The 11,571-nt window shown below is 57.5% G+C and overlaps 2 protein-coding genes across 2 annotated transcripts in view; one reads left to right on the top strand and one right to left on the bottom strand.

Moving 5' to 3' along the window:
- The first annotated feature begins 6,460 nt into the window (after positions 1-6,460).
- Positions 6,461-10,383, top strand: PCBP4 (poly(rC) binding protein 4). Its single transcript, XM_008585028.1, has 12 exons — positions 6,461-6,607; positions 6,796-6,819; positions 6,926-6,958; positions 7,188-7,304; positions 7,538-7,669; positions 7,828-7,956; positions 8,205-8,279; positions 8,439-8,483; positions 8,565-8,628; positions 8,750-8,802; positions 8,890-9,059; positions 9,497-10,383. Exons 1-12 carry the CDS (start codon positions 6,527-6,529, stop codon positions 9,783-9,785), a joined length of 1,212 nt encoding a protein of 403 aa, XP_008583250.1. The 5' UTR covers positions 6,461-6,526; the 3' UTR covers positions 9,786-10,383.
- Positions 10,384-11,071: 688 nt separating this feature from the next.
- Positions 11,072-11,571, bottom strand: part of GPR62 (G protein-coupled receptor 62) — a 1,253-nt gene continuing 753 nt past the window's right edge. The window contains exon 2 of the mRNA XM_008585043.1: positions 11,072-11,571. Coding sequence (XP_008583265.1) covers positions 11,072-11,571 — 500 coding nt within the window.

The raw sequence follows: 11,571 nt of genomic DNA, 5'->3' as shown, positions 1-11,571 counted from the left end.
ATGGCTCTACTGAAACTTTGATTTCAGACTTCTAGCCTCCTGAAGTGTGAGAGAATAAATAAGCCACCCAGTTTGTGGTAATTTGTTATTGCAACCCTAGGAAATTAACTTAGTACCTCCTTTGAGAGCTTAGTATAGTTGGCTCTCCATATCCATGGGTTTGAAATGCATAGATTCAACCAAACATGGATCAAAAATATCTGAAAAAATAAAAAATAAAAAAAAATACAACAATTAAAAATAATACAAATAGGGGCTCGGGCCGGACTGGCGGGGGCGGGCCGGCTCCCCCCGCCCGGGGCGGGGCGCGCGCGGGGGGGCGGGGGGGCGGGGCGCGCCGGCCCCGCGCCCCGCCCCGGCCGCCGCAGGACGGCCCCAGAGAGGTAGGGCGCGGGCCGGGCGGGGCACGGCTGGCCGCGAAGTTTGGGGGTTCGGCCGGGGGCGGGGAGCCTGTGCCCGGGTCCACGGGCTGGGGTCCCGGGTTTGGGGGACTGGAAGACTGCCAGGAACACATTCTCTATCCCATACAGCTGAGGCCTGCACAGGTGGGGGGCGTTGGTCTGCCAGAGGAGCCCCCATTACCAGGGAGGGGCATCCGGACCTTAGATCACATATTTGAGGCCCCCATCCCACCCGCTGTTTCTGTCCTTTGGACCTGCTCTTCTCTTGACCTCCTGCCCTGGATTCTGGTTCTGCTCCATCTCTGTCCCCATCTGCCATTCTCCTGCAGCTCCTGGCTCCGCACACACCCCTTCCCATTCTCTGCAGTCCTTGGGGGAGCCAGACACAGACCTCCAGGCCAGAGGTGTATGGAGATGACAGTTGGGGGCTCAGAGTGGTCCCTCCTGCCCTGTGGCTCTTCAGTCTCTCAGTTCTGACCTAGCTTCTTGGCTGGGATACTGGGGGATGGGTGTGGGGGGCTCTGCTACTCGCTTCAGCCTGGCCCTCATGCCAGCCTGGACAGGAGAAGGAGGTGCCTGCCTCCTCACTCCCCTATCCCAGGCCCGCCATCTTGAGACCTGTGGCACCCAGTGCCCCGCCCGGCCCCAGCACCCAGGAGAGTGATCTTCAAGGGTATGCTCCTAGGGCAAGTTGCATCCCCTCCTCCTGGAATGTGGAGCTCTGGGTTCCCACCAAGGCCAGGATGATTACCTTCATGCTGAACCAACAGGGCATGTGTTCCCTGGGCCCCTCCTTCCCCCACAAAGAGCTCTTAGACCCTAGGGGCCCCCTAGGAGTTGAGCTCCAGACCTCACTGTTTCCTGGGGTCACCCTCGTTGCCTTGGGGTCAGCACCTGGGACCCTATTTCCCCATATGAAGATCCCCTAGCCCCTCCAGGTCCTGGAACCCCCTCAACTCCAAGGCACCCCCGTCCCAGCCCCCACCCCCTAGCCTTCATCAGCATGCAGGCTCAGGCTGTCCAAACACAAGGGGATTGTTCTCCTTGCATGCTCAGGGTGGGGGGCTGGGAGCAGGCGGCCCACACACCCTGGCAGGCCCAGGGCATGGGGAGGCTGGCTTGCCCCACCCTGTGTCCCCAGACAGGCTCCGTCTACCCTTCCTACTCCCATTACTGCCCCCACCACCCCCCCGCCTCTATCACCATTGCCCAGTGGTGCTGGCCTCTTGAGGAAAGAGCTCTGAGCTGCACAGGTGGACCCCTGGGTTCTCCCAGCTCTTCCAGTTGCCTCCCATGTAGCCTTGCAAACAATCCCCTTCCTCTCTGGACCTCAGGGTCCTCTCTTGATTGGTGAGACCCTTCCAGCTGTGACAGGCTGAGTCTGACTCAATTCTGTGTAACCTACCCTACACCCCAGCTCTTCCAGCTCCCCTTCCCAATGGAGTGATCCACTCTGGCTCCTCAGAAGTCTCAGAGCATAGCCAAATCCCTTACCCCTGCAACATACCCGGGAGCCCCTAGACCTGGAAAAATAGCAGGAGCAGGGGCTGGGGATGCTGGGGAAGGAACTGGGAAACTTGTCCAGGTGGATCCTGGCTCTGCCCATGTGGCTGGTTCCTCATTCTCTGGGTCTTCTCACCCTACCCTCATTGTTCCTCTGGGACCCTCAGCCCCATCTTTGGTCCCTAATGCCACCAGGCCCTGTGAGCACTAACTCTTCTTGCATACTGAGCCTGGTTCTGTCTCAAATTTCGTGTTCTCTGGTAGCTCTCTGAATAGTGGAAAAACAGTCTCAGAAATACCCAACTGGGACTCTGAGTTGTGGCCATATCTTTGGGGGGGCACAGAGGCCTGAGTGATTATCTCTGACTTGGAAAGTTGAAGAAAGCTCCACAGAGGAGGTGGCATTTGAGAAGGATTTTGACAGAGAGTGGGGGAGGATGGGCATTTCAAGCTGGGATAAGCCTGGGCAAAAGCCCAGAGGGCTGGAGGTGCTAGGCATTTTCTGCAGTCTGGCATGTGTGGGGGATGGGATGAAGATGAGAAAAGAGACTTTGGCAGGGGCAGGATCATGAAGGTCCTTGATTTCCTGTCCATGGAGATCAGGCTTTATTCCTAGGGCACTGGGGAGCCATGGATGGCTGTTGAGCAGCAGAGTGAGCATGTAGTCTTCAACATGGAGAATGGAAGCTACAGATCTTTCTCAATTTGGGTGAGACAGTGAGGGGATGGGTACCAGTAAGTGGGGGCAACAACATGAGCCTGTGGCCTTTATCCTAGAGCCCAGTCTGGGCCTGGGCCTGGGCCTGCCTTGGTTTCCTTTGGCTATGAAGAGTCTTGGGGGGCTGCCTGATGATGCTCTAAGGAGGCATTTGCCAGCTTATCAGAGCTCCCCTTCCCTGCCTGGCACTTTTGTCTATGAGGCAGATCTGAATCAAGAAAGCAGGGGCTGGAGCTTGTAGATCCCAGGCTGCTCTTCTGCAGGCCTGTCTTTCCCCTCCTACCCTCAAAACTGGGTGTGATTGGCCATCCTGGGAGGCTGAGAGGCTGGGCACATGGGTCTGAGGATGCCGGGGCAGTTCTTGTGGAGGCATTGCTCATCAGGAAGGGTGAGCATCCCCAGAGAAGGGGATGGGCAGGGGAGTCAGGAGCCCTCAATGCTGATCTCCCCCAGGCCCAGTGTCCACTCCCTGCCACACCCTGCCTCGCCTGATGCTCTGAGCCATTCCCCAGCATCACTGGGTGTGGCTAGCATGGCTGCTTTCAAAGTAGGAATAGGAGAAGGAGGTTGCTAGGTTGGAAGCTTGGGCTGCTGAGGGGGATGTTGGGGGATGTAAGATGGGGGATGAAGCTGGAGACTAGACCCAACCCAGGTGGGTCCACAGGCCCTAGTTGGTCCAGACACTGGCCAGCAAAGCTGAGGGAATCCCCCAAGGGGCGGGCCAGTCTGTTTGAGTTGCTTGGCCCCAGAAGCCCTCCCCTCCCCCGGATTGTTCTTTCTTCAGAACAAAGCCAGGGTGGACACTTGATCCCTGCATGTGGGGGGAGCTGGCTAAGCCCCCGGCCCTTTGATTGGGCAGCTGTCATGGGAGAGAGACAGCTGGGGGGGGAGGGGCGGGAAGGGGGCAGCCACCATCGCTTACACAGCTGTTACTGTCCCCCCCTACCCCCTCCAGCCTGAGTGGCAGGAAGCCAGGGGCAGAGGGAGTGGGCACTGGGTCTGGGGAGGGGGCCTTTGGAGCAGAAGGGAACGCCTAAGGTCAGAGTCTTCGTCTGAGTTTGGTATGTGCTGCCAGGGATCCCTGCTGACCAGAGGAGGCTGGGCACCCTCAGAGGTGAGCTGGAGGTCACTGTGACATGATGTGTGGCTGCCACGTGGGTGGCCCAGCAGAGACCCAAGGCCCACCAGACTGGAGCAGCAAGTAACTTTCTATAGCTAGCTCTGGTGAGGGCAGAGGAGCCAGTAAGAGGGGCTGCTTGTTCTTAGGGCCCTAGGAGAATAATTTGAGAGACATGGGTTAGGACCCCTGATTCTCTCCAAAAGGCAGGAAAGAACTTAAGGGTCTCTCAGAACAGAAAGGGCACAGAGAGACTAGCAACTCTCCCCTCACCCCGACCCCTAATCATAGTACAGGAAGGTAAATGGAGGCCCAAGGCAGGTGAGGGCGTGGCCAAGGTCGCCCATTGAATCTGGGGCAGTGGGTTTCTGCCGCAGACCCAGGTGTCTTTTTCATGGCAGGAGCTCCAGTTGTGGCCATGTTCCAGCCCTCCTGTCCCATTTTTCCTGGAGCCACAAGAGGTGATGTGGAGATGATATGGGGACAATGTCAGGTCTCCCAATGGTTACAACCTCAGAGGGGTTCCTGAGCCCTAGAAGGTTCTGGAGCTTAAGACTGTGGCTCTGGATAAGTTGTCAGTCTTTTCCAAACAGGACCTATGTCTACAGGACCCTACCCCTGGCTAGGCAGGGGTCTCAGAGATTACTGAAGCCTGGTCACTACCTCTGAAGAGTCCCTCCTTCAGGAAGAGGGCTAACAGACTCAGACAGGAGCAGCCCCAAAGGGGAGGCAGTTGGGGCTTGGGACAGCCCCATGCTAGCAGGCAGGACCCTGCTACTCCCACCATGCCCCAGCTCTCTGTGACCTTGGGCAGGTTACAAGACCCTCCCTAGGTGTCAGTTTCCCCTTCTGTGCAGTGTATTTTTCTGCTCAGCTAGCCAGTGTATTCAGAGCACCTTCTCTGGCCTGGCTCTGAATGAGCCCTCAGGATCAAGGAGAAGGTGGCAGCTTTGGCTCCTGCTCTAAGGGGCTCCCGGGCTTGGCTGTCCAGGGAGACAGAAACCAAGCACGTCATCGCAAGTGCTTTGAGGGGGTAAGTGCAGGCAGCTGCGGGAATGTCGCTTAGGAAGGGCAGCCAGCATAAAGTTGGCCAGGATGCTCAGAGAGCACAGTCCCTGCATCCACTGCTGATCTCTAACCTCTGGCAAGCCTACTGCAGAACTCAAATGGAAGGAGGAGCAGGTGCTTGGGGAGGTGCTCAGGGGAACAGGGTTGTCATTGCCATTATGTGCATAAGGGAACGGAGACCTCATGCTCTACGGTGGCTTGCTCAGGGTTCCTGAGAAAAAGCCAGGCTAGGAGCCCCTCTTCCCACTCCACACCCAAGCTCTGGTTAGCAAGGGGAGTTCAGAAGAGAGCATTGGACAGAGCTTTATGCCCTGGACCTTCATGTCAGAATGGGGCAGGGGGCTGAGGAACAAGGCGACCAGAAGCCTCCAGAGTGCTTCAAGCCCAGCACACTCATCCTTTGCCCCCATGCCCTTCCAGGCAGAAGAAATTTGCAGGGTTAGGGCTTGGTTTTGGCCCAGACTTGGCACTAGTTGGTCACACTCTGTTTTCCTCCTTAGGTTCTGGTCCCTTGGTGAGCTTCCCATCAAGGCTGAGCCTTGGTGGGAGGTAGCCGCTGAAGGAGAGGGATTTCCAAGCAGGATTAAAGTTCAGGATTAGTCGGGGCATAAAAAAGGGTTGGGTTGAGAGGGCTGGCGGCTGAGCTAATCCTAGCAGCTAATCTCAGGCTCCGCCTTCCTCCATCAGTTAATGGCCTTGACATTCCTGTAGCCCACCAAATCCCTTTCTTATGCACCACCCAGTCCCAGGGAGAAGTAGTCTCTCCATTTTATGTGTGAGAAAATTGAGACTTGTTTCTGGTACAGTAGAAAGTGTTCCAGGCTGGGAATGTGGCCAGCCTGGATGCTTCTTACCTCCTGTTCCCAGGGCCAGTCTTGGCACATAGAGAGATTAAAAACACCATTCGGCAGACTGCTGGTCCTCTGATATCCTCTGCCCACCCCCAGCCCAGTGCTGAATGAATCCTGCCCAGAGCTGTCTGCAGGGCACCTCTGCTCTAGTGACCTCTAGTAAAGGAGAGTAGCCTCTGGAGGTTGGGACTCTTAACCCATCCCCCCAAGCCAGGAAGAGGGGAGGAAGGGGTAAGAGGGCCCATCCTAGAGCTGTACCACTTTTACAGCCTCCTTCCCTTCAGGATCTCCTATGACTGCTCCAATTTCCTCTCCAGCCATTCCTACATGCTAGCCAGTGGGGGGCTCTGACCCCTGGATGCAAGTGTCTTTTATTTGGATAAACTTTCAACCTTAACTCAACCTTCAAGGCCCATCCACGGGATCTCCTCTTCCAAGAGGTGAGGGAGGAGGCTCTCCTGTCTGGACTCCCATAGGCCTAGTTAACTCTCTTCTAATACATGAGTAGAGAGGAAGGATACCCATGGAGACAGTACCTACCATGTATATGCTTATCTCATTTGCATTTGCATAACTCTTTGTGGGTAGGAATTGGTATCCTCTTTTATAGAAGGGTAGGTTTGGCTCAGAAGGGTTAAATGACCTGTGCAGGGTTATATAGCTAGTGGGACACACACAAGCACACCGGAACTCAAGGTCCATGCTGTCTCCCTCCTCTGGGAGTTTGGCTCTGGAGCCCTCATTTAAGGGCAGGGGCAGGGTGACCTGGGCTCCTCTTTAACCCCTCTTCCACTCTCCTGCCAGAGCCGGCCAGGCCACAGTGTGGACATAGTCCCAGGCCGCTGTGGCCCCAGCCCCGCCTGTCAGGATGAGCAGTTCAGATGCGGGGCTGGAGGAGGAGCCAGAGCTCAGCATCACCCTCACGCTGCGGATGCTGATGCACGGGAAGGTGAGTGGGTGGGGAGCTCTGCCATGGCTTGGGTGTTTGTGGAGGGCAAAGCAAGGCAAGGCAAGGTGGGGCCAACACGAGTTTGATCTCAGCTGTCCTGTCTGCTGTGGAGCCCCTGGCCAGGTTGGGGGAAGGGCCGGGCCTGGGGCCTTGGTACCCGTCTGATTCCACTCTTGTCTTGTTTGCAGGAGGTGGGCAGCATAATTGGGAAGGTAGGTATCCGGTTCTGCTCTATATACTGGCCTCAACTTGAGGCCTCAGCCCAGGGAAAGAGGCAATGACTGCTCACGCTGAGCGATTCTGTTTTGTCTCCCACAGAAGGGAGAGACTGTAAAGAGAATCCGGGAGCAGGTAAGGATGGAGTTTGGGGGAGGAGCTCAGGGCACCTGATGTGGAGGAGAGGGGAGACCCCTGCCCCACCTTCTCTCTAAACCACTCCATCTGGGATGACCATTGAGTGCCCCATGTGGTGGCGGTTTCCAGCCTCAGCTGGGACCTGGTGAGTGGGGCAGGCAGACAGGTTCCAGGCGAGGAAGTTGGAAAGGTGCCCTGCTGCCCGGTGCTCATCTTGTACCTGCAGAGCAGTGCCCGGATCACCATCTCTGAGGGCTCCTGCCCCGAGCGCATCACCACCATCACTGGGTCTACAGCAGCCGTCTTCCATGCAGTCTCTATGATTGCTTTCAAGCTAGATGAGGTCCGTGGCTGGTGGTTGGTGGGAGGCCAAGGGTGGTTCCTCAGGAGGTACATGACTCTGACTCCTGATAGTGGCTATGGGTGGGGGTGGGGGAAGTCAGGGTCAGGGCAGTGTTCCCTTGGAGTTGAACTAGGGAAGGGCTACTCTCCTCATCTGTCAGTAGGATGACACTTAAAGAGAGGTGGAGGAGTAGCAGGGGCATGCACTGCTAACCCACCATCTCCCTGCCCCAGGACCTTTGTGCTGCTCCTGCAAATGGTGGGAATGTCTCTAGACCTCCAGTGACCCTGCGCCTTGTCATCCCTGCCAGCCAGTGTGGCTCACTGATTGGGAAGGCTGGCACCAAGATCAAAGAGATCCGAGAGGTGAGGGGAGAGGGATACCATGCACAGGGAGCCTCCACCCTGCCGTTTTGAGAGGGAAACTGCTTATGACTTTCTACTCCCTGGGGAGCTCTGAGCCTGGGAAGCCCTTGTTTGGGCTATGGGAGCTGCCAGAAGTGGCCCCTGTTCTCTGTTTGCAGACTACAGGTGCCCAGGTGCAGGTAGCAGGGGACCTGCTCCCCAACTCCACAGAGCGTGCTGTCACTGTATCTGGGGTGCCTGATGCCATCATCCTGTGTGTGCGCCAGATCTGCGCTGTTATCCTGGAGGTGCTGTCCTGGGGCAGGGAAAAAGGGGGCAGGAGATGGGCCCTGGGCCTGCCTCATTATGTACCCCAAGGCCTATGCATGTGACACTAGGTGGGGCAGGGTGGGGATGCAGGGATGGATTATAAGCTCCAGATTGTCAGGATGCATTTACCTGGGGTCATAGGAAGGGCCTTGAGGCCTCTGGGCATTTGGTCAGGTTAGTGGGGCCTGAGAGGGTCCTGACAGAGCCTCCCATTTATGCCTTCCAGTCCCCACCCAAAGGAGCCACTATCCCATATCATCCGAGCCTCTCCCTAGGTACAGTCCTTCTCTCTGCTAACCAGGTGAGGAGACAGTAGGAGGGGTGGGAAGCATTACTGGAGAAGGGGGATTAAGACGGGATGGAAGAAGGAATTGGGGATCTGCGGATGGGAGAAGTGACTCTGTCCAAACTGCCCCGATTTGTCACAGTAACCCCCTTTTCACCCATTTTATCCCCACAGGGTTTCTCTGTCCAGGGTCAGTATGGGACTGTGACCCCAGCTGAGGTGAGTGACCCACAGCCCAAGGCACCTACTCCTTCCCAAACCAAGCCTCCTCTGACTTCTGACCAGTCCTCTTTGGCACAGGTCACCAAGCTCCAGCAGCTCTCAGGCCATGCAGTCCCCTTTGCCTCACCCAGTGTGGTGCCAGGTGAGCAGTCCCTGCAGAAGGGGGCACAAGCAGATCCCAAGAGGCTGGGCAACCCCCTTGGAATGGACATGGGAGATGGGAAAGGCCAAGAAACACACTCAGTTCCTCTTTTTCCCTTCAGGACTGGATCCTGGTGCACAGACCAGCTCGCAGGAATTCTTGGTTCCCAATGATGTGAGCAGGGGATGGGGTGGCTAGAGAGTGGGTAGGGGGCCCGGAGGTTTGGGCCCTGCCCAGGGTTGAATTTTGCCTTCCCCCTAGCTGATTGGCTGTGTGATCGGGCGCCAGGGCAGCAAGATCAGTGAGATCCGGCAAATGTCAGGGGCACATATTAAGATTGGGAACCAAGCGGAGGGTGCTGGTGAGCGGCACGTGACCATCACTGGTTCGCCGGTCTCCATTGCCCTGGCCCAGTACCTCATCACTGCCTGGTGAGCATGTGGTGGGTGGTGGGAATGTCACAGACAGAGGTGGGGAGGGGAGAGCTGACCTTTCTCGGTCTGGGAGTGTCCTCTGCCTCCCCTAACCCTATCCCATTTCCTCATGGTGTTCTGCCTAAATAACCCCATGTTGTCCGTCTTCTCCCTCTGCAACCATCCTACATGTCCTCTTTCCCCCATTGCTGTCTCTTTTCCCTGGGTCTTTGGCCTCCCCATCTCTCCCCTCACCCCATCTTATACCTGCCTGTCCTTTCTTCTCATCCTCACCCTCCCACCTCTCCCATCTTCCCCCAAACATAGGTACCCATGTCATTGTTCTCTCCTCAACTCTTCTTTCCTGTCTAATCTCATGCCCTATATCTGCCCTTGCTGTCCCTCTCTCTCATTCCCACTTTCCCATTCTTCTCCCTCTATATCCTTCTCTCCAGTCTAGAGACGGCCAAGTCTACCTCTGGGGGGACACCCAGCTCAGCTCCCGCAGACCTGCCCGCCCCCTTCTCGCCACCCCTTACAGCCTTGCCCACGGCTCCCCCAGGCCTGCTGGGCACACCCTATGCCATCTCCCTCTCCAACTTCATCGGCCTCAAGCCTGTGCCCTTCTTGGCTCTACCACCTGCTTCACCAGGGCCACCACCAGGCTTGGCGGCCTATACTGCCAAGATGGCAGCGGCCAATGGAAGCAAGAAAGCTGAGCGGCAGAAATTCTCCCCCTACTGAAGCCAGCTGAGGCACATGCAGGGGCAGGCAGGACCGCCGGCAGGGGGCTGCCTCCACACCCTACCTGCTCACGGAGACTCCACCCTGGGGTCCCAAATGCCGCTAATGTCCAGAAGCATGGATGCACCCCCTACCCTGCCCCCATCTATGGGAGTTTCTCCTCTCAGAGTGTGGGCAGTTTTTGGCCCAGGGTTCTAGGAGCTGCAGCAGCCCCAGGGCAGGTGCCCCACCCCTCAGCTCTGTGCTTGGATGCAGGGTGCAGCCAGGAGCCTCCCTAGTGCCCCACCATGGGGGGTCACTCATGTACTCCCCATATCTTAGGGCTTCTGGCCTACTGTCCTTGTGGGAGTCAGAAGGGGGTCTTGGGGGTGGCTGGGGCCACACTTCTCTCCCCACCTCCTGCAGACTCCTGCTGCTTCCATTGGTACTTTTTTGACTGGAATGGACTGACTGGGCATGTCAGGGAGCACCCCAAAGAGGGGGCACTGCCGGGTACCTGGGGGAGTGGCATGGGGTCAGGGGCCCAGTTCTCAGCAGCAGACACTGTACAGTTTTTTCAATCCCTGTTTTTGAATAAATATTCTCAGCGACCAGGAAATTGTGAAATACTGGTGTTGGGGTGGCAAAGTCTCCAGAAAGTTAGTGCAGCTGAGGCCCAAAGGACCCCCATCTGTGAATCCATCAGCTCCAGTTGGGCCTTAGCCCCTTCCACACACCAGTCCTGGGACTTCAGAGCCCTTTGTGGGTCATGTTGTCCAGCCTCCTGCTTCTAGCACCAAATTGGTCGGGTCATTTTCTGGGCATTTTAGAAGCAGATGGAAGAGTTTCAGTAGCTGTGTCCAGCTTCTTCTTGGTGCGGATGTCAGGGAAGCCTGAGTGTCTCCACAGGTTTCTCCTGCTGTGGTTGTAACCCAGACCCTGCTCTGCTTGGCCCATCACTTTGGCTATGAGCCCTTAGGGTCTTCTCTCCTCCCTTGGTCTGGGGACCATCCAAGAATTTCATAAACCACCTATCCTGGAGGGGCCCTTAGAAATGGTGCAGGGTACAGATGGGCAAACTGAGGCCTAAGGAAGGGTAGGGCTGTGCACAAGACCATGCAGTGTTGGGCCCAGAACCCAGGATTCCCGGCTCTGAAAAGCCTCTGGGCCTCACAAGTCTGCAGGTACCCTTTCTCTTCCTGTTCCAGAGCCAGAAATCAGGCAGGGCACCTGCTGTGACCTGCACAGGGGCTGGATGGACCCCCTCTGATAGCACTCTCCTTTCTCTAGCTCAGGAGAGAGAGCTCTCAGGTGGCCTCTGGCATGCTCAGGCGCTGCCCTCCTGCCCACGTGGGGACCTGTTTTGGTGCCTCAGTGGGGCCTAGGGCAGATCCCTCAGAGGCGGGTCCCTGGAGGCGCTGCAGCAGTGCCTGTGGGTGCCAGGCCTGCCGACTACAAGCCTGTCGAGCACAGGCCCGCAGGGGCCGGGGCAGCACGCGGCAGGTGAGGCGGCCGAGCGCTAAGCGCACTGGACGCTGCAGCAGGCCATACAGGAAGGGGTGAGCCGCGAAGGCCGAGTAGGCTACCCAGGTGACAGCCGCCTCGGCCTCCGCGACCCGCGCTGCAGGCGCCAGGCACGCGCAGCCATAAGGCAGCCAGCAGGCTGCAAACTGGCCCACCGCCAGCGCTGGGGCCAGGGCCGCTTTGCCCCCAGGCAGGCGAGGCCAGAGGGGCGGCAAGATGGAGAGGCGGCTATCCAGAGAGTCAGAGCGTAGCCGGGCCCCGCGCGCGGGCCGCGGGGGCCGCA

The sequence above is a fragment of the Galeopterus variegatus genome, unplaced genomic scaffold, assembly GCF_000696425.1.
Source record: "Galeopterus variegatus unplaced genomic scaffold, G_variegatus-3.0.2 Scaffold3424, whole genome shotgun sequence".
In the NCBI taxonomy this organism is placed as follows: domain Eukaryota; kingdom Metazoa; phylum Chordata; class Mammalia; order Dermoptera; family Cynocephalidae; genus Galeopterus; species Galeopterus variegatus.
This window is presented reverse-complemented; position numbering and strand designations above follow the sequence as displayed.

Coding starts and splice junctions, on each gene's coding strand:
- PCBP4 (XM_008585028.1), top strand. CDS start 6,527: ATGAGCAGTTCAGATGCGGGGCTGGAGGAGGAGCCAGAGCTCAGCATC. Junction 6,820..6,925: donor TGGGCAGCATAATTGGGAAG/GTAGGTATCCGG, acceptor TGTCTCCCACAG/AAGGGAGAGACTGTAAAGAG. Junction 7,957..8,204: donor TCTGCGCTGTTATCCTGGAG/GTGCTGTCCTGG, acceptor TATGCCTTCCAG/TCCCCACCCAAAGGAGCCAC.